This window comes from Branchiostoma lanceolatum, chromosome 3 (genome assembly GCF_035083965.1).
Source record: "Branchiostoma lanceolatum isolate klBraLanc5 chromosome 3, klBraLanc5.hap2, whole genome shotgun sequence".
In the NCBI taxonomy this organism is placed as follows: Eukaryota; Metazoa; Chordata; class Leptocardii; order Amphioxiformes; family Branchiostomatidae; genus Branchiostoma; species Branchiostoma lanceolatum.
In genome coordinates, this window is record NC_089724.1 from 9,405,088 (window position 1) to 9,425,748 (window position 20,661).

Sequence of the window (20,661 nt, forward strand, 5' to 3'; positions counted from 1 at the left end):
AAATGCCACTTTCCTTTAAAAAAAAGTTATTTGCCCCAGGGCCAGGGTTAGACTGATAATCTCCGCTTCTGGTGATATCTAATCTATTTTATGTACCAATCTTGGGTACACATGGGTGGTCCCTTTAGTTTGTAGGGTAGGGTTTTCCGAGGGGGCATTATGTAAATTGTCAGTAGAGAGCCAATGCACCCCCTTTGAATGATTACAGATGTTTCAGGATATGGGGGCCGCCACCGTTGTTTTCGGTTGTTTGCAGTTGTTTTCGAGTTGTTTTAGGTTGTTTTTATTTTTTTTTGGTTGTTTTCAAATTTTCGGTTGTTTTCGGTAATTAGTGATTTGGTTGTTTTCGGTTGTTTTCGGTTGTTTTCGAGTTGTTTTCGGTTGTTTTCGGTTGTTTTCGGTTGTTTTCGGTTGTTTTCGGTTGTTTTCGGTTGTTTTCGGTTGTTTTCGGTATTTAGTGAGACCGGTAATGGTGTACATATCTATAACACCATAAGGCGATGCATTTTTCCTTTTGCATGTTTATGTTATCTATATTGTGTATCTATCATGTCAGTATGCTTTAGTGTGGTACCAATGCATGTGCATTGTACGTTTATATGTATATTGCAATAGAAATGTTGTAACAGAATCTAAGAATAAACAACAGGTTTGTAAAGTGAAGAACAAGCTTGACAAAAACGATGGTACTTTATATGTATATCTGCAATTACGTCTCCTCATCGATATACATAGCAAGTGCTTTCCGGTTTTCAAAACACACTAGTCACACAAAGAGGCATACATTTGTTACTGAGCATTGCTCAACATGTAACACGGTGTAACAATTTTAAGACGTATAACAATACATAATACTCTTATCAAATGTTTAGTGAATATAGTACACATCCAACAGCAACATCTTAAGTACAAATTCGAAAAGTCCTAACACGCTTGTAATCCGGTCTGGAGTTTTGCCTTGTTAAATTATATGTCATTGTTGATTTAGTCTGTTATTAGCTTGTTATGTGCAGTTTTGATATTGAAGTGAAATGGAATACCATAAGAATGAATTATAATGTATACAAGTAAAAAAAACGTATCGCACTTTGACTTGTTTAATTAAGTGTCCACTAATAATGAAATACATACCAATAAACAACATTGAACAACAGCAATGCACAGAACAGAAGTGCCCTTGTTGCTTTGTCTATTTTCAACGCTACAATCTTTGCCCTTTTCGCTGCACTCTTAGTGGTCCCTACCGTTGCATGTGGAACATAGGTTACAACTGCACTGTCGTCACAACTTTGATGGGTATCTTGCAAAATTGTACTTCGAATTTCATTCTGAAGAATGCCTCTCTTTTGAGGCGATTTGACCTTATCTTTTCTAAGAACAACGGCCCATTCTTTAGTTGGTGGTTCATGCCGTTTGCAAGGACCTGAGGTGCGCCGATGTGGTCGAGGGATGACTACAGGTTGATCGTTAGTAGCATATTGGGGGCATTGGAACCTCGGGCTGTCGCACAGGTTTTCCTGGGACCGAGGTATCAGGATGGGTTGATTTCTTCTCCTTTTTTGTTCCTTCCTCTGGACCTTTTTCTGTTCCTGAGGAAATGTATCAACATCTGATTAATCCTTACGCAATGTTTAAAAAGAGTTATTTTTATTTTTGATGAAAACTTCTATTTGCTGTTAGATATAAAAATCAAACGTTTGATATAAACGACAGGTTTGTTACATATCAAGATCATACTGATGCATTTCTATTCTACATGCCTACATGCTCCCTCTCCTTTTCTTTGCGTGAATCTCTTTTTTGCTACAACGAAATGTCAAATATTAAGTATATTTGGATTTTGGCGATCTATGTACATACCTTTTTCTGTATGTAAGTTGAGATGTAGTGAGCTACAGCCGTCTCTAGGAGTGCTGCAATTACAAGGGATAGGCACCCCAACATCCAGATATCCATGGCTTTCGGTCTTTTGACCTGTGACATTATTAATTAGAATGAAGATTGCATATACAAGTTATGCATTAAAGCAAACAAAACGTGTTTATATAATGGTTACTCTTACTCTTAGATTTAAGTCAAGACTTCACGCATTTGATTCCTTATTGCGTTATACCTCTTGTCATTGAAATCGACCAAGGTTTCCTGTTCTGATTGAAAACTGATGAGATAAATTGAATCTAGGGGGTTGTCACAAGTTAAAATCTTTGGGCAGAGGTGCCGTTCAGCATTAGCCTGAAGTACAGCCTTGTTAGCTTTGGTCGGTACCCCGTTGGGAGCGGACCAAAGTTAACAAGGCTAGGTCAGAATAGTCAGCAAAGGAACAGGCCTGAAAAAAAGTTCAACCTACCCACGGCATCTGTGTAGCTTCCCCCGCTTGCACGATCATAGACAGGACTGCAGTTGTACCCAGGACAACCCTAGCGGAGACTGTTGACAGTGTCAGGGGCAGCCAAGTTTGTAAGAACGCGGCCAGTACGATAACAATCGAAGGGAAGTAAGTCGTGAGGATGTATCGCCAGAGGACTCTTCTCAGTTGGATGTTCACCTCCAAAAACGTGTACGCACTCGTGTCTGTGATAAAAACGAAACAAAAACAGACTGTCAGCTACGACCGGCACTATACATCTGCATTGCAGGGCCCAGCGACCATATCTTAAACCTATTGAAGGAAGCTTGTTGCATGTTACGACCTCAACAACCCGTAGCTGTCAGACATTTCATTTGTGTTTTTTGTCTGTATAAAGACATACAGCCAGTGCTACCCAAGTAGCGGAGAGCTATTACAAACGGGCCCTGATGACTGAACAATATACGACATACAATACAAGCGGTTAATTACAAAGCACACATAAACGCATTCAAAAGGGAAAAACAAGACTTAGGTACACTATATATGTTTACATTTATTATACAAAGTGATGATTCATTTTAGATATCCAACATAACACGAACATTAAAGTTACGTAGCTACTCAATTGCCTAATTGATCTTCTTTCTTTATTGATCAAGTATGGTAAAATAATACCGCTGATGAAATGAGCACAGGACGGAAGTTTATGCTGACAGTCACCGATGATAGGGTCGCAATTAGCACAAACGGTTCCATTGCATGTGTCTGAAAGTGACGTCATACATGGTTCCATACGGTAGTCACAGGTCTGCTGGAAAAACCCGCAATCTGGAGAATACAGACGGAGAAATCAGATGGCATGACACCTGGAAATTATCATCATGATAATTAAACAAAACAAATACACACACATACACTTTGACAAATGATTAGTCACGGAGAAAGCCATTAGCAAACTGATAACTTTTCACAACAAATACCTTGATTTGTTGTGAAAGCTATATTGACATGACATTGATGACACCTGTATTTCTCTTTGTTGCCAAGGTACGGGTTATTGACATGACTATTAGCAAACGAAAACTGCTATTCAGCATATAACACCTCACTCCTGAATAGAATGAATGTCATTTTCGTGCTGGATGTATGAAGACATAAAATTATATAATGTTACATTCATAGGTGCACTTATCCACTATCCATAACAAAATAGTGGATAAGCTAAATATTTGTATCATATTCATCAGGTCATTTCCACAAAATCATGTTTCATTTTATATAGATGTCATATATTCGAGTAAACTAACCTGTGACGTTCTCCTGGAAAGATTTGAAGCCTGCCTTCTGCTCAGTCCCTACCAATATAAACTGTGATACGACCCCTCTGGCGTCGACTTTGATTGGTGCATTCTGGATGTGCTGAGAAGGCCGCGGGCGGAGCCGCAAACCGTTGTCTGGCAATAGAAATGTTTGTGTTTGGTGTCAAACAAAATTGACTAATCATTCACGGACCAGTGATACGTGGTATCGTGTTGGTGATTGACACAAAACTCAGAGGTCCTGGGTTCGAATCCTTTGACCTGCCACCGATGTTGTGCCCTTGGGAAAGACATGACCCCTCACTCCCGACCCATGTGGAAAACAATGTACCTGACTTCGATTGGGGAGGTAAAACTAAAAGCGGTGGAAGGAGAGGGATGGGCTCCGCCTTCCAATACCGTGCCCTGGACACAGTTGATAAGAATCCACCGCCACTAACGCCTCATAATGGCTACTGGATTACCTTTACCTACATTTTTGAAGTAATACGGTTTGTACTCAAAGTATTTCAATTACTCACCCAAAATTTACATTGGATATTTATATGCTTGCAAACATCAAACACGTATCATATCATATAATGTAACTAAATTACAGAGGCATCTAGATAGCCTTTGTTGAACCTAATGTAAACAAAGCAGCGATGTCAAACTCACATGCATGTAGCACCACCTTGCAGACTTGTGTATCTAGTGGGTATCTCTCCAGCTTGGGCACACAGCTGAGAGTTAGCAAACGTCTGTTTGTGAATATGGAAATAACAATAAATGGTACCATTCAATCAACATCGACCATATTTCTGTTATTCAACATCGCATCATCAACGTCACATACAGGCAATGTATAATATCTTCTCTGTTGGATTGAAACAAATGTTGTATTTTGGTGTCATGTGGTCTTTAAAGTGATCATATCTAACGCATACGTCATCTTGTAGATGACGACTCCACGTGGGTCAAGCCACATCGTGGTGTCCCCCTCTTCCTCCGCGGTGACCCGGCGGACGGACTGCCCGAAGGCGAGCGGCGGGGACCAGACCAGGGATGGCGACACGGGAACCCACGACGGCGCGATGTCGTAAAGTCGGTTATCGGCCCAGGTTAAAGTGTACTGGAGCTTGACGGAAATGTTCTGAAATAAAGTTATTTTGATTTTAATCAATGAAACGTCATCTTGTTATAACTTCGGTATGCTGGTCCACTACAATGCCTTTCACACAACTTACTGTTTGTAACATGTCATATACAGTTAAGTGATACAAATAAGGTAAAGATGATCTGGACTATAGTTTGAACATTAGCAAAAGACCAAAGAGGCCCCGGCCTGCTCAATCAAGCAAATTCTTACCGCGTGCTTTTCTGACATAGTGCCGATGTGAAGGATGTAGACAGCGGTGACAACGTCCGTTCCTCCTAAACGTGAATTAAATGTTGAGAGACTGTGTTATATAGCTATAGGAACTGCTCTATGTGGAAACTGTACAAGCGGTTAGCAGCAACTGATTATAGCAGATATATCTACGCAGCAATCTTTGAAAGTAAACTTTGCCTGATACCATAACAACATACCAATACATGGCCGACATTCCAAAACATACCATGATAAAACATAAAAATAAACCATAGTGCAGACCTGTCATCGTCGGTGCGTCAGTGGAGTCATAGTCGGGAGGTAGAAACTTGCCGCTTTTCCAGTTGTCCTGGAAGTCAGGCCAGCTCATGTTTGTATCTCCGGGATCAAAGAAACCCTTTCAAGATCGTCATAAAAAGAAATGCATTAGATTTGTCTTTAGATACAGCAAAATATAGAGTTTCATTTTTTTCTATTTCAGTACATTGCCTCCCCCCCACACACACACCCCGAACGACCTGGAGGTCCAGGGGACTAGGTAGGTAGGCGCATAAAAAATAGTGTGGCACTTTATATCACGGGAAGGCTTTCAGAGTGAATGAGTTTAGATCCATGTAACAGCATGACGATAACATCTGCAAATTGCAGAGATCATGTATGTTTCTCCATGATTAATTAAGCAATGTCATTTACCATGACTTCAATTTACTTCTTGAAGAATACTAAGAATAGACTTGCAAAGAATACAACCATATCTGAATCTGAATATCACTAGGGTGAAAGTTATTCACCTGAGATCCGTCGTCGTCTGCATTTAAAGGAAAAAAGAATTATCATCATGAACATTTTTTTCAGAATCTTAAGTAACCTAATGTAAGTAGACGATAAGTCAATAAGATTAACGATACCTACGTTACTGGCAGTATTCTTATTTGATACATATATAGCAATGCACGACATTGATCGGACTATATTAGACACAGTTTTTTGACCACAAAAAGAAGAAAAAACTACAATGAATCTTTGAGGAAAAAATGGTTGATCTAGCTTCAAGTCATTTGAATCACGCTTCCATACCATACTTCAGTATGTATTTTTTTTATATTAAAAGGAATGTGTTTATTCCACATCTGTATAGTGTATGATACTTCGATACAATATATGATATTTTGATAATCAACGGTTGACGTTGCTCATGCACATCAGTTCGACAAAGGTTCACATACCTAAGCAGAATGCGGTGATATAACACGGATTGGATTCCTGTGTCGGTCCCTCACATGCCTTACCCAGGGGAGGTATTGGGACAGGCCTGTCGCACACACGCCGGCGTGTTTGTAGGCCGATGCCACAGGGTAGGGAACAGGCGGTCCAACTTGTCCACCCACCCCATTGTCCACTGGCTGAAATATAAGGAAGTCAAACTTTTAAAAGGTTTACATGTACACTGCCAACTTGGCATTTTAGCTATTCTGTAATATCACAGAGAGAGAGAGAGAGAGAGAGAGAGAGAGAGAGAGAGAGAGAGAGAGAGAGAGAGAGAGAGAGAGAGAGAGAGGAGAGGGAGAGAGAGAGAGAGAGAGAGAGAGAGAGAGAGAGAGAGAGAGAGAGAGAGAGAGAGAGAGAGAGAGAGAGAGAGAGAGAGAGAGAGAGAGAGAGAATCTTCACATACCTTCGCAAAATTGCCAAAGTCCGGAGCTTCCGTACCCGGTCGAATAACCGATGTAGCTGACTGGCAACGGCGCAGGGTCATTCCACTCTAGAAGAGGCAGGTCATCACTGAAGCGCTGGATTGCAATTCTTCCATCATCAGGAGACCAGCTGATCCAAAAAGCTCGATATTCAGTTGGAGACAGGATGTCTTTGTAAGGGTAGAAAGAAAGGTGGACAATTTGTAAATTTTTGTATGTGAAATTGACATTGAATTGCAAAATGGTCAACGTGAAACTTTCAAAACAAATCAGGGTTCAATGATTGTCTCAATCAAAATCTTAGGGCCTTTAAATATTACCCACCTACGGTGGGACGACTAATAATGTTTGTGCCTTGTGGTGCGCGACGTATGGCACTCCTGCCGTTCCCCCAACCACCGATGACAAGCTCGTACATCGGATCCAGGGCCTCATTGCTGCTGGACAGCGCTATGTGGACGTCGTTTGTAGCTTGCACCAGGACGAGAAACGGTGAAGTGAAGGGTGTCAAATCCCATCGGTACAAGGTAACGCCGTCTGCGCCGTCTGTTGTCTTGCTGGTACATGCTATATGTAAAGATCAAAAGATTTACAGAATTATCATGCAAATAGGAAGAGAAGCCATATCCTAACAGATGTTCTCCATGTTAAAAACAGATAAAGAGATACATAATACGGACAATCAATTCAAAGACATCTATACATTGGTAGCTGTACAGCGATCATTATTCAAAGCATAGTAACACATAAGTTTAAAATGAGGGCACATGTGTAATCTTTTGTCCATCTGATGTGAATGTAGCATCTGTGATGGAATTATCAAAACAAGTCTTTCTGGAAGTTCACGCAGTGTTCAAATAGCATCCACACCATCTTCCACACTCACAATGGCTCACGTAATCAAATCATACCACAAACTGGCACGTCACAAAACTCCCATCTCCGGCCAGGATCCGTGGTGTAGCACCAAACTCCGGGATCTCCGGGTGGATTTCGGCAGTGGTTCCCCTCCAGTCCAGACGAGGGATAGGCAGTAGACGTGTACCGGTGTTGGTGTGGTGTCTGACTATCCCAGCGCTGACACGTCCTGTTTGCGACCGTCACAGCAACCGGTCCACGGTAGGACACTCCATTCACCACCTGGCAACCTTGTGGTTAGAAACAAGAAATGTTTGCTCTCTTCTGGTACCAACTGTAAAATTATGTTAGCCACACAAGACTACATCACAACAACAAAACTTTTTAAGGTATTTGTGTCCTTTTTGTTTGTTTGTTTTCCTCTCGGAGGGGATTTCGGACTCACTGTCAAACTATGTATTTGTTCATTTACTAATTACAAGTTTTAGTGTCTTGTCAAGTATCCTATTTTCTACAATGTATAAGTGGCGGTGAGAATATAAGTTGCGTTTAACTTGAGTCCGCCGTCACTTTGTTTTGGTCCATCTTATTTTATTTAAACTAATATCAGTTACATTGTTAGCGACTGCACACAATGATACTGACATCTGTTGACCATAAATCATTAATCAAAAACTTAATACATGATACAAGATGTATAGCTAGGACGAAGGAGCATGGCAGCTAAAACTGCATGACATTGTGAACAGGCATAGACAGGTTACATTTAACAATTGCCAATTGTAGTTTAGGCAAGATTGTAATGTAGATAAGATTGTAATTTAGATAAGATTGTAATTTAGATAAGATTGTTGACTGTACATTGCACAACAATAAGAGAAATATCGTATTTCATTCTATGCAATATAAGTTTTCTAGTTTTTGATATTCCAATAGCGCAGAGAAATTCGTATTCCTTTTGGAACTAGACAAACCATGTATTATAAGGCCCATATATGTTCATACATCTACAACTGTCTTAAGAAGCGAGAAGTAGTTTCACTTGAACATAGTAGCACCAATTAGTCTTTAGATGTAGTAAGATATCACGTTATAACATGTTATTCTACTTCTGCTTTATCACCATGACCTGTACTTAGCTTGTAAGATATTTCAATCATTTGATATGAAAAGTAAACGGCTTGATATTCTGCAACATTATTTTGTGACAGAAAATGATAGGAAGACATCCTTGAAATGGGTGGTCGAGCCAGTATATTGTTTTACATTTGGAAATGCATCTGTAAGTTCTACTCAATGTATAAACGAGCTATAATAATGATATTCCACACATTTCTATAATAATAAAAAGCAATATACTCCACCAATTGGCTAATGATAATTCACGCATCCTAGCCTATTTAGCCGCTGTCACATATCAGGGCTTTCCCCCTAGCAGTACCCAACCAAGGTTGGTGGTGGGTTGGGAGCAGTCTGAACAGTTAACGTTCTAGGCCACGCATATATTGTGAATTACCCTTTCACAACCTGTCACATATTCAAGACTTTTACCGGAGGTTGACGGTAGGTTGGGAACAGTCTGAACAGTTTTAGGCCACGCATATCTTCTGCAACGGCCATGTCACACGCCTTTCACAACCGGTACTCCAAGGCCAAGCAGAGGTTGATTGGGATGAGGCACATGAGGAGAAGGTCACAATCTTTCCAATCAACCTCTACTGGGGGAGTAAGTATTTTCTCCCAACTGCAATGTGACATAAAGGGACTGGAGCCTTCTCTAAATTTGAAGAAGTATGTTTGAAGTGCACAGTACATACCTGCGTAGACATGTTGAAAATAAAGTATGAGTAGTAGTAACGGAACAGCACCAAACTCTCTTGTCATCTCTAAGCCGTTACACCGCCTTCCACAATGGCTCGCGAAGCTTTTGTTTGTTACTTAGACCTGTGTTCGCAACTAATCAAATATTCATGAGAGGCGTTGGACCGACGAAGATGTGGTACTCACCAATCGTACAAAATGGCTGTGGACAAGACATGACTAAGTTAATTTGGAATGACAGTTCCATCGCTGCGTAGGTCAAAGGACACGGTTGCCATTTTCGAATATTGGTATAGTTCTACGGGTGTCAAGTAGTCTGTCTGTGTCTATCTAATAGTATCTATCTAAAGTATCTCTCCATAGATAATGCGTCTGTATCTACCTATTTCTCATTCGATAGGTTGCTATGTGTCTAATTATCTGCACTCTCACTCAAAAACTGGAGAGGAATCAGTGGGCTTGGTAGGAACAGTTTAATGAGGAACAAGATTTTTTAGCCACGTGGTGGGTGGGTGGTCAAATTTTTTTTCTCTAGAGAGCACGGAACGTTCCGCCGTTGCAAAGGCACTAGACTGACGGAATCACGTGACTATGGGTACGGGTCAGAGTTCGTGCCGTGCATATAATTAAACAATTTAGGCTCCGCCCAAATGCACACTATCATAAGCAGACAACAATCAAAGAAGACATGGCATGAACTGATCATTGTAGATAACACATGGCTAACTTAATTCGAAATTACAGTTCCATCGCTGGGTGGGTCAAAGGGCACGCATACATGCAAGTGTCGAGTATCATTAGTTCTAATTGCAAGGTCTCGCGGGTGTGGTGTCTCTGTATCTATCTATCTGAAGTACGTCTCTATAGATAGCGTGTCTGAATCTTTCCATCTCTCTATTTATAGTGCGTTTTTTATGTTTCTATTTCTCCACAGATAGTGCATCTGATTCCATCTTTCTCCATTAGATATAATGTCTGTATCTATATGTTTAGATATTGCGTCTGCTAGATAGTATCTATCTCTCCATAGATAGTTCGTATTCATTTTAACGGCATCAACAGCTACCTAAAAATCCCTTCAAAGAATGCAGCAAGATATGAGATTAACTACCTGAAATCTTTTAATTTTACATTAATCAGCCTCAACAATGTCCATAGCTATGCTCAACAACACGTGACTTTACACTTGTATACATTCGACCTCTTGTTTTCTTCTTTCTCACAAATGAATGTAATTCCCTTTCCATGAACGATAAAATACTTATGAGTGCAAAATACTGAATCAAATTGCAAAAGGTACAGAAGATAACAATTTTGTAACGGGTAAAGAAGATAAAACTCCATATGTATATACAGTTATTCTAACTATACATATAATGTAGTTCACAACGACTGTTCTGACTATTCATTTAGATGTCAAAGAATATTGCTAACTTATACATAAGTTTGGTACTAGATATCACAATTATACATGTGGCAAACTTGAAAAGAATGATTCTGATAATCAGAATTAAGTCATTTAACTTGCATATTCTGACAGCTAATACTGATAAAAGCTCCAATAGCCTATATTGAATATTAAAAAAAGGGCGGGTAGTATGGCCCTGGCAAATCGATCTGTTTTTCCCGCCATGCTGTCGGCCCGTTCGGCTGCACTCGGTCCTACGGCTCTGGCGTCAAAAGCCGGGACGTTTGTGTACATGGTGTTGGACATCATCGTGGGAGGAGTGTACGAGACGATTGGACTGTCGTCATGGTCACCCGGCTTCCCAACATTGTCGTCTTGCTGCTTCAGATTAGTGCCATCCTCTTTGATGACAATCACCCAATCCTTATCAGCAAGTTGATGCCACCTTAGCCACGAGGGGTTACAGAGACGTGCTCGAGGGATGGACATCGGTTGGTCGAAGAGCGTGGCCCGGTTTTGCTGGTGTTCGGTCGGCTTGTGGTTCCCCGATGGATCTCTCAGTCCTGGTCGGGGTATATGGACAGGAGGATTTCGCTCTTTCTCCCGCTTCTCTTCCCGGATTTCTTTCTTCTCCTAAAGGAGTGTGAGTTCATGCACACATTTCATTAGCTGCAACTTCATAGATCTGTAGTTCATTGCACACTGGTAGCCTATTGACACGAAAATGATACGACATTCGAGAATCTATGGCGACGTATTGACGAACACCTTTAGGCGGAGTATCAGCAGACCGCTGTGTGTGTACGCAAGGGCTGAGGACAGGAAGGGCTAGCGGAAGCTGATGCTATAAGTCACGTTTCCCGACCCTCAAGATGAAGTTTAGACAAGATGAGAGTATAAAAGGCAGAGTTAAGCAGTTTTGATGGCATTCTATCTGCACAAAAAATCACTGTTATAATAGAATCATGAATTCAGGCTTTGGGGTTGTAACAGATAACGTTTGTAGAGTCTTCAAATACCTTCTCTTGAATGTACAAAGACAGATAATGAGTTACAGCCGTCTCCAGAAGTACCACGATGACAAAGGACAAACATCCCATCATCCAGATGTCGACGGCTCTTGGTTCATCAACCTATGGAAGAAAAATAAAGAATTCTATTGTTATTTCTTATACAAAATCTGGTGGTGCATCATAAAATGCAACATTTACAGCCATACTTTTTTGTCTAAAATTAGACTTTCGCTATGTCTTTCTTGCGTGTGTTGAGGGCTATGGCCGATGTCTTAAGGACAGGCGCTAAAAAGATCTAAGTAACTAGTAGCTTCACAGATCTGTTCAGAAAAGTAAGAAGTTACGTTACATTTGCCCACATTAAGGAAAAATTGCTATCCTCAAAATGTCTGTCGTTATTACCGGGTGTATTTTTATAGGAACTGCTTAATAGGATAAAAGTTTGATGATACTTACCCAAGGCATGCGCATAGTCTTCCCCATTTGTTTTATCATCGTCAGTACTGACATGACACCGAGAACTATTCTAGGAGAAATGGTGGCTTGTGTGGGCGACAGCCATGTTTGTAGATAAGATGCCAAAACAACCACAGTGGACGGGAGGTAGGCAGTGAGGATGTGCCGCCACAGGACTCTTCGGAGTCGAACATGAACTTCCAGGGATGTGAAAGCGCTGGTGTCTGTGGTAACAAGTGGCACTTTTTTGAGTTTGAGAACAGCTTATTTCTCATGGTGTATTTTACCAACTCAGATAAACTTTCATGCTAAGGCCACAGCAAGTACATTTTATGGATGACATCCTCTAGAGACTCCAAATTTAGTGCGCGCGGGCGACAAAAAACCAAGGTGGGCAAAAAAAAGATACCATAAAGCATGTCAGAATACCTGAAACGAACAACTCTGTTATTCCTGTATTCAATTAAACAGTAACACGTATACATGTGCCATATTGCCTTTTTACTGCATCTAGGACGTGTTTTTGTTTGCGATTGAACTGACAGACGGCATGTTGTGCCATGTTCCATATGTTGACCATTACCAAAGGGTAAAAAAAATTCTTGTTTTTAATCAGGTAAATCAATTCGCGTACTGATGCCATCCATAACAATTACTTGCTATGGCCAAAGTGGCACTTTTATTAGTTTCAGCAATAGGTAGATAGATATCGGCAGTGTCATATAGAAAATGATTGAGGGGGGCAATTAATATGTGCAATGAACAGCAAAACTTGGAGAGGTTAGGAGTCTTTAACTGAAGAACTTTGACGCATATTGTTGAATAAAGCCACCTATCATTTACATGCACCACATGGTATGCGTTGAAAAGAAGGACGTCGCCGCAAAATCATATCTAGAAAATTGCTGACTTAAAAAGTCGTTCTATAATTTCAGTATTGTGTTGATATGTGAAGTGCAATGTCCTTGCCTCCCTAAAGGGTGGTAGGGACATTCAGAGCAGTGAATTCAAATCGTTACCGTTGGTGTAGTGCTGACAGTTTTCCAATTGATGTTGACAGTCCCCGATGATGAGGTAGCAGTGGCTACAGCTGGTCCCTCTGCACTCGTCTGAAAGTGACGTCATGCACTCTTCCAAACGGTAATCACAGTCCTGCTTGAGGTATACGCATGAGGCTGTACCTAGTCGAAGGAAAAATAATCATTATCAGAATTTCTACAGTGCAACACTACCATAGAGACAAATTGCTACCATAGAACATACATATAAAGAGAAACCATATCGCCTTAGCAAACGTACATGATTAGTCTCTACCAGGCTCCACATGTCGTTGAAAAATGGTAGAAATTGGCCAAATAGACAGAAAATATGCCAGAGACGTTAGCTAGCCAGGGAGTGCAGTTTGCGACCAATTGTCCAAGAGGCTAACGCAAGAATGCCAAGATGACCACATATGGTGCAGAAAAAATATAAAAGCAGTTACATGTACTGTATTAGGTAAAAAAAAGCCAATCAAATCAAAAGAAACCAGTCTAGTAACGGGAAAAATCTGCCTGTGCCGTTGGTGATGAATGATTTGAACACCGCCCGCTCCTCCACTCCGATGAACGTGAACTGTGACACCACCCCTGTAGCGTCACTCTTGATGGGGGCCCGTTTGGGTAATGTAGACGGCTGCAGCCGGTAACGTATGCCGTTGTCTTGCAAAGAAAACGAATCAAACCAACTAGATTAAACACAATTTCACAGAAGCAACGCTTCCGTGTTAACGTTGCGTCATGTGATATATCACTAACCATACTATATGATTTGATTTACATTAAAAGTTCATCTTGAAACTCATTATGATTTATATTCAATTTTTATACACTTACATCCGAGCAGAGCCACGGAGCAGACCTGAGTGTCGAGCGGATACCTCGCCAATTTGGCCACACAGGTCACTTGAAGAAGACGACTGGTATAAGAAAAAAAACAATAATATCAAAAGATTATGATTTTTCATTTATGTTTGTTGACAGAGCAGATAAATCCAACACTATGAACCATTAAATTCAGTTGATATACCGCTTTTTTCTCCGTTAATTTCTTGAATTACTAAATAATAGCAATAGACTTAGGATCAACCAGAAATATGCATACAGAGTTGAGTTTATGAAAAAGAACCCACGTTATCTGAAGAATAACCAGCCCCTCGCGGTTCATCCACATCTTGTTGTCATCGTCTTCTTCGGTGATGGCCCGGCGGACCGTCCGTCCGAACGCGAGCGGCGGGGACCAGAGCAAGGACGGCGGGACAGGAACCCACCCTGGTGCCAGGCCGAAGAGACGGGGGTCATACCAGCAGAGAACGTACTGGACTCTAATGTAAATGTTCTGAAACGATAAAAGTATGTGAAATCAAATATGTAGTTGCATAATGTGTGGCATTCTGTTTCAATGCAACACCTTAAGTGAATGCTCTTTGCAAATATGTAAAAACGGCCAAATATATGCAATGATATTGATGGTGACTTCCGAGTGATTCAATTTCAAAGGCTTATCACGCTAGCTTGAAGCTGATTGTTATTTCTATGATGCGAAATCGATGCCAACGTAGGGTAAGGGAAACAAAGTTTACAGCATGTTCTTCCGAATGTGGGCTTATGTTGAGAACGTAGACAGTCGATGCGACATCCACTTCACCTGGAATGAAAATCAAGACAAAAAAAAAGTTGCGTACAAATATTTTGACGAAGAAATGATATCGACAGCCATAGAAATATATAAAATAGTGGAGTAGAATATGTTCAAGAGTTATCCAACAAAGAAGCATGCAGTCGAATGTTTATGTAACAGTAAGCCACATAGTGAGAATTGAAAAAATACAAACCCGTCTCAGTAGGTGCTACAGAAGAGTCATAGTCGAACGGCAGAAACTTTCCATTTTCCCAGTTGTTCTTCCAGATAGGCCAGGTCATGTTGTTGCTGCTCTCACCGGGATCGAACAAACCCTATGTTATAATAGTTAAGAGACAGTGAAAACAAGGTGTTGGGAAGACACGCCGCATGCATATACTAGTAGAATTTAGTTGAAGGGAAAACTCAACAATAATGATTCACGTTGATAATGCAATGGCTTGCAAGTCATAGTCATGATTGTAAAAGACCCCCAATCTCTGTAAATTGAATTATACGTAGGTCCGGGCTGTCTCCGTTGTTGATGTCATTTGGCTTTTCACTATACAGAATCAGACAACATGTGATGCATGAAGACTGTAGTATTTGTGTGGGTCTTTTCTGAACGGGGTTTACGTCATACGAAAATGAAATTGGCTAAGTTATTGATAGTTACGAGACTCGTAACTATCAATAACTTAGCAGAGTATTACAAGTAAACGAACGAAGTAAGTGCAGTATTTCGATTAAAGAACATTCATACTTACCGGTATTGCAGAGTCACTCTCTGTGTAGCAACAGAAACAAGAGTACATGGCTAGATGTATATTGTATAAATCGTTTCCTTTACATTCTTCAATGACGCCTCAATTTGCCAGACAATCCACCCCTATGTCCACATTGCCCACCTCCCCCTCAACGCACAAACTCAGGTCTAAAGACTACATGTCATACACACATACATTGTTTCTGTATGAAGGAAAAATAGCATCGTACCTGGACATATGCCTGATATGTAGCAAAGTATGGACATCCCGGGCAGCCCTATGCAGGTCCCGCCCAGATATTCTACCGGCGGCGGGTTGTCACATGTCCGGGTCCGCTTCATGCTTCCGTACCCACACTTCGCGTCACAGGCGCTCCAACTGCCCCATTCGCTCCAGTGACCATTAACTTTGTAGTAACATAATACATAAAATTATACACCGTTGCTGTTTCTCATTGAAACATTATACGTAGATAAAACCCAACATGTCAAAATTTCTTTACACATGTTTGCTATTGAAATAGTTAAATATTTCATCAAATGCCGGCATTAATTTCATTTTCCTTGTATATCTATCTACATATTATTAACTTATGTTGCAATACGTGTAAATGAATGCAATAAAAATATGCCATAATTCTCAGAGTAAGGTAATGTAGCTTACTAGATAAAACATGCACTTAGTTTTCAAATCCACATGTTATAGCTACATGAAACCTTATTGCGATTTTTCTTTGAAAAAAAACAAAAAAAACAAAACATCAACATCAACATACTGTCGCAAAGCCTCCACAGACCAGGGTTCTGATCCATGGTATATCCGATGTAGCTGACCGGCAGAGGATCGGGGTCCGTCCATTCCAGGAAGGGCAGGGTCTCCCCCTGCAGCCGGACTGCGATGGTTCCATCTGGCGAACCACGCTCCTTCACAGCGTCGTAATAAATTGACTTGTTCCACTGAATATGCGAGTGCGAGTCTTTTATGCAATTCACTTTTTGGCCGCATGAGGGCTACTATAGCGGTTTGTTCGCAAAGACAGCCCTGGGACAGAGAGCGTATTTTTGGTGCGCGAAGCATGCTGGGAGGACGGTAGTATCCTGGGGACGTGAATGTATGTGCGGAGAAGGCCAAACTCGCTACCGTAGCAAACTCCCTTCCGTGACATAACTCCCCTCTCGGCAATCTAGAAGGGTAATCTAACACCCTCGCAGCGCCACCAAATTAGGTACATTTTAAAGTTCCCTTTGATATAACGTATCACCATTGTGGCAACATTTTACCCCCGAAATAGTAAACTTTCGTCTTGTTTTCGCCTCGGTAACTGTAGAAAATACTAGCTAACTAGTGTACAGTCACACGTTGTATAGAGACGCACACAAGAGTCACACAACTTACGATTTGCTAAGGTAATTGAGACAAACACAAAACAAAACAAAATGACAGCCGTGGATTCCATATAGTTTTATTTTGTGTATTGGTTGAGCCCACGATCTAAACCTATGGCTTCTTCGCGGCGCTGGGTACGAGCGTGCTGGCGAACAGTAGACCCAGAACGCGCGGTAGGAGGCTGCATCCAGGATTCCTGGGAGAGAGGGATGGAAAACGATTGCAATGGTATGGGAGTGTCCGATGAATTTTAAGGCGTTACCTTTACAAGCATGTGTGTGTGTGTGTGTGTGTGTGTGTGTGTGTGTGTGTGTGTGTGTGTGTGTGTGTGTGTGTGTGTCTATGTGTGTCTATGTGTGTGTGTGTGTGTGTGTGTGTGTGTGTGTGTGTGTGTGTGTGTGTGTGTGTGTGTGTGTGTGTGTGTTTCCGGATTTTTGTAGTTGGTGTAACTCAAGAACCTCTGGATGGATTATGATAACGTTTAGTATGTAAGTAGGTGATGGGAAGACGAAGGTCAAGTGCATCTTGGGGCCCCTGGTATGTGACCTTGGTACTGCGGCAGAACTTCTGTTTTTTATATCTTTTGACCTGGACGTGCTATGATCTTGTTTCCCCCAGTTTTGCCGGCTGTGTGTCGTATATTTCCTCATCAAACTGTGTAATCACGTTTACCGCTTGTGTCAGCAGAACTCAGATCTGGACCCTGCACGCTGCGGCGGATGACACTCCCATCATTTCCACCCCGGATGACAATCTCATATGCCTGTTCAGTATTGCCGGCTTCAGTAGACAAGGCCAGATGAACGGGACCGCCCGTTTGTGCCATGACTATGTAGGGAAAGGTGACAGGGTGCAGATCCCACTGATATTCATAGGTGCCGTCTGTGTCTCTGTCAAGGCAGGCTTGATGAGATGTAAGGAGACAACATGAAAAATAGTTGTTTTTGTCATAGGTTCAAGCAAAAGTAGATAAGATACAAAGGATGGCACATGTAATTTCTCTTCCAAATTTATGACTTTCAGGTTTTAGAATACAAAAATATGTCAGTTTATGTCAGTAGTTCTTTTTGTGCATCCTTTAATCAATACAAGTACAATTAAAGACGCTACGTTCGAGTGTCTGTGCATTCTGTAAGAGGAAGGTCTGAAAAGAAGGACGCTTTAGTTAGTTCATAGTTGCACCAAGATCGTGTTTTATCTTCGCTTTTCATGCATACCGAGACAAGTGCCGTTGTCCATTGGGAGTCCTCCGTAGCAGGAACAGACGAAGGAACCGGCTAGGTTGGTACAGACCTCGGAACATCCTCCGTTGTCCATTCCACACTCGTCAATATCTAGAAGACAGAATCGTGTTATCAAGACGGTTTCTTTACATCAGCCCTTTTCAAAATGATATCTGGTACACACGAACAAAACTTTATGTCGTAGAAACTCAAGTAAAACGATGTACCTTCACACGCTAAATCGTCCCCCACCCATCTGCCGTTCTCGCACAGTTTCTCCACCTCACCGCCCGACTGGGTGTGTCCCGCCGGGCAGCGGAAGGCACAGGTGTGGCCAGCTGGGTAGGTGGGTTGTTCCCCACAGCTAATTGTGTAATTTTCGGGGTGGCTAGGACCTCCATTGCATGGTTTGCCTGAGTCATGAAAGTTATGAAGCTGATAAACATCTTTCTCACATTTTTCACTCGCTTAATCAACATCAACTGACATTTCTAAAGCAACCTACATTTTTGGCGTGCATGTTAAGATTAACATAACCAGATGTCGCTATGCAAATTCATATGAAATTTACATTGCAAATGAGGAAACTTCAAATTCTGCCATGTTCTATGGTGGAAGATTCATTGAAAGTTGAAAAAAGAGAAACATTAGCAGTGGCAATAGTGACCCCATTCGCATAAATGGATACAGCTTGATGCTTATGATAATTGACATTATTTGTAACCCAATATAGCCTGAATGTTATCCTTTTTAGTTCCAGGCTCTACCTTCACAATAGATGGAAATGACAGGATGACATCCAGGCTAAGGGAAATAGTCAATGAGTAAATTATCTTAGAAGGTGGGCATGCGCGGACTCCTGGAAGATAAGTGTGAAATCGAACGCTAATAGAGATCTTGATAAAACAAGCAAACAAATGTGGGCGTGGCGCGTAACAAAATAAACACACAATAATTCCTCTATGATACTTAATACACCGTGGAGAGAGAAAAAAGGTCATATCTGCCAACCTTCGCAGCGGTATGTCACCTCCAGATACTTCCCGATACCGGGGCAGGGGTCACCGAATAGCCCGTTATTTGCTGCCATGGTGCACTGCTGTAACCCCTGACAGGCATTCCTCACAAAGGACAGACTGTTGGCTGCTAAACAGCTGTCGCTTCCGTAATTGCCGCACATACTATGCGTGAAGGATGTTCGACCGTAGTTGGCGTCGTCGATGAGGTGCGTCCATCCCACGGGACAGGACAGCTCCAAGGTTGCACCCTCACACGCGGAGGCTGTTGCCGGAGCAGTTGTGAACTCTAGAGTATAATAATGATGCCATAACAATAATTATGGTTTACTCACTTCTAAAATTTTGTATAACTCCTCCCACATCGAAACCAAAGGATGAATTGCGTGGAGATACTTACATATGAGGTAAAATCTTGCACTGAGAGAGTAACTACTATACCGATGGCCCATGAATATACACATTATATTGCACAACATTATATCAGAACGCATCGGTCACTAAGCTACGAGAACATCGTAGATGCAATAGGTTCGAATTCATGGTAATATATATAAGTTGCGTCTAACGTTATATAGAAAATATTTGGAGATGTCTCGTACAAAGCGTGCTTTCAAATGTTTTGCTATTGTTCATTGAATTTTCAGATAGTTGGGTGTGGCCAATTCGATTGTGGCGAATTGATTATCAATGGGTCCCATACTACAAAAAGCAGTTAAGTCATTCAGTATAACAACGAAAATAAATTTGTGACAAAATGTATATGTAGTATATACTTTTGTATAGACCATCTACAAGTAAGCAAGGGTAGTTACAAGCTCAGTAGATGAATGATATGAGGACTTCCAACATGTGATTGAATAATATCTTCCATGCAGTAACGAGACGTATCGTCGGTTTACACACACACAAAAAAACATAGTGTACCTAAAGCAACGGGTTTTTTTTCTTCAATTTTCTTATTCTAGGTACTCGGTTTGCCTGTTTCGCTTCCAATGACGGCAAGACGAGCAGTATGTAACAAAATATAGAAGATCATCTAGATAATATCACACCTTGCCTGAGGAAATCTTATCACCAAGATGTACACAGAATAAATATTATCTGACGTTGTCAAACATAATCTTCATCAACGTATAATCTTAGTAAATTCTATTACGTTTCATGGGCGTTAAATCACCCTGGACTGCTCTTTGGATAAACGACATGATGCAATGATATTTACAATGTACGCGGTTAAACAGGGCTAGAGATCACAAAAGCCAACTGGAGGTCCTATGCTGAAAATCTAACACACTGGAGAGATGTCTACAGCCGCCATGCAACAGCAGTTGAAGACTGATT

The 20,661-nt window shown here is 41.2% G+C and overlaps 4 protein-coding genes across 4 annotated transcripts; all 4 read right to left on the minus strand.

Moving 5' to 3' along the window:
* Nucleotides 1-470: 470 nt before the first annotated feature.
* Nucleotides 471-3,315, minus strand: LOC136430090 (glycine receptor subunit alpha-2-like). Its single transcript, XM_066420379.1, has 4 exons — nucleotides 3,026-3,315; nucleotides 2,348-2,571; nucleotides 1,861-1,974; nucleotides 471-1,589 (listed from the first exon to the last, which is right to left on the minus strand). Exons 1-4 carry the CDS (start codon nucleotides 3,141-3,143, stop codon nucleotides 1,113-1,115), a joined length of 933 nt encoding a protein of 310 aa, XP_066276476.1. The 5' UTR covers nucleotides 3,144-3,315; the 3' UTR covers nucleotides 471-1,112.
* Nucleotides 3,316-3,665: 350 nt separating this feature from the next.
* On the minus strand, nucleotides 3,666-6,414 carry LOC136429261 (uncharacterized). The gene is made up of 6 exons (XM_066419123.1): nucleotides 6,247-6,414; nucleotides 5,812-5,828; nucleotides 5,303-5,417; nucleotides 5,018-5,082; nucleotides 4,327-4,801; nucleotides 3,666-3,804 (listed from the first exon to the last, which is right to left on the minus strand). The coding sequence occupies exons 3-5, from the start codon at nucleotides 5,388-5,390 to the stop codon at nucleotides 4,559-4,561; spliced, it is 396 nt and encodes a 131-aa protein (XP_066275220.1). The 5' UTR covers nucleotides 5,391-5,417; nucleotides 5,812-5,828; nucleotides 6,247-6,414; the 3' UTR covers nucleotides 3,666-3,804; nucleotides 4,327-4,558.
* A 3,434-nt stretch (nucleotides 6,415-9,848) lies between these two features.
* Nucleotides 9,849-13,444, minus strand: LOC136430091 (glycine receptor subunit alpha-2-like). Its single transcript, XM_066420380.1, has 4 exons — nucleotides 13,287-13,444; nucleotides 12,268-12,491; nucleotides 11,818-11,931; nucleotides 9,849-11,431 (listed from the first exon to the last, which is right to left on the minus strand). The coding sequence occupies exons 1-4, from the start codon at nucleotides 13,390-13,392 to the stop codon at nucleotides 10,931-10,933; spliced, it is 945 nt and encodes a 314-aa protein (XP_066276477.1). The 5' UTR covers nucleotides 13,393-13,444; the 3' UTR covers nucleotides 9,849-10,930.
* A 335-nt stretch (nucleotides 13,445-13,779) lies between these two features.
* Nucleotides 13,780-15,321, minus strand: LOC136429302 (glycine receptor subunit alpha-1-like). The gene is made up of 5 exons (XM_066419159.1): nucleotides 15,140-15,321; nucleotides 14,888-14,952; nucleotides 14,438-14,643; nucleotides 14,142-14,224; nucleotides 13,780-13,967 (listed from the first exon to the last, which is right to left on the minus strand). The coding sequence occupies exons 1-5, from the start codon at nucleotides 15,225-15,227 to the stop codon at nucleotides 13,780-13,782; spliced, it is 630 nt and encodes a 209-aa protein (XP_066275256.1). The 5' UTR covers nucleotides 15,228-15,321.
* Nucleotides 15,322-20,661: the final 5,340 nt, after the last annotated feature.

Excerpts from the sequence above, each read along its gene's own strand:
- LOC136430090 (XM_066420379.1), bottom strand. The coding sequence starts at position 3,143 with ATGGAACCATGTATGACGTCACTTTCAGACACATGCAATGGAACCGTT. Across the intron at positions 2,572-3,025 it reads CTGTGCTCATTTCATCAGCG|ACACGAGTGCGTACACGTTT; the intron begins GTATTATTTTAC and ends TTTTTATCACAG. Across the intron at positions 1,590-1,860 it reads CAACTTACATACAGAAAAAG|GAACAGAAAAAGGTCCAGAG; the intron begins GTATGTACATAG and ends ACATTTCCTCAG.
- LOC136429261 (XM_066419123.1), bottom strand. The coding sequence starts at position 5,390 with ATGAGCTGGCCTGACTTCCAGGACAACTGGAAAAGCGGCAAGTTTCTA. Across the intron at positions 5,083-5,302 it reads TGACGCACCGACGATGACAG|GAGGAACGGACGTTGTCACC; the intron begins GTCTGCACTATG and ends ATTCACGTTTAG. Across the intron at positions 4,802-5,017 it reads CTATGTCAGAAAAGCACGCG|AACATTTCCGTCAAGCTCCA; the intron begins GTAAGAATTTGC and ends ACTTTATTTCAG.
- LOC136430091 (XM_066420380.1), bottom strand. The coding sequence starts at position 13,392 with ATGACGTCACTTTCAGACGAGTGCAGAGGGACCAGCTGTAGCCACTGC. Across the intron at positions 12,492-13,286 it reads CTGTCAGCACTACACCAACG|ACACCAGCGCTTTCACATCC; the intron begins GTAACGATTTGA and ends TTGTTACCACAG. Across the intron at positions 11,432-11,817 it reads CTTTGTACATTCAAGAGAAG|GAGAAGAAAGAAATCCGGGA; the intron begins GTATTTGAAGAC and ends ACACTCCTTTAG.
- LOC136429302 (XM_066419159.1), bottom strand. The coding sequence starts at position 15,227 with ATGACCTGGCCTATCTGGAAGAACAACTGGGAAAATGGAAAGTTTCTG. Across the intron at positions 14,225-14,437 it reads CTGGTTATTCTTCAGATAAC|TCGTCTTCTTCAAGTGACCT; the intron begins GTGGGTTCTTTT and ends TTCTTATACCAG. Across the intron at positions 13,968-14,141 it reads CTCCGTGGCTCTGCTCGGAT|ACAACGGCATACGTTACCGG; the intron begins GTAAGTGTATAA and ends TTTCTTTGCAAG.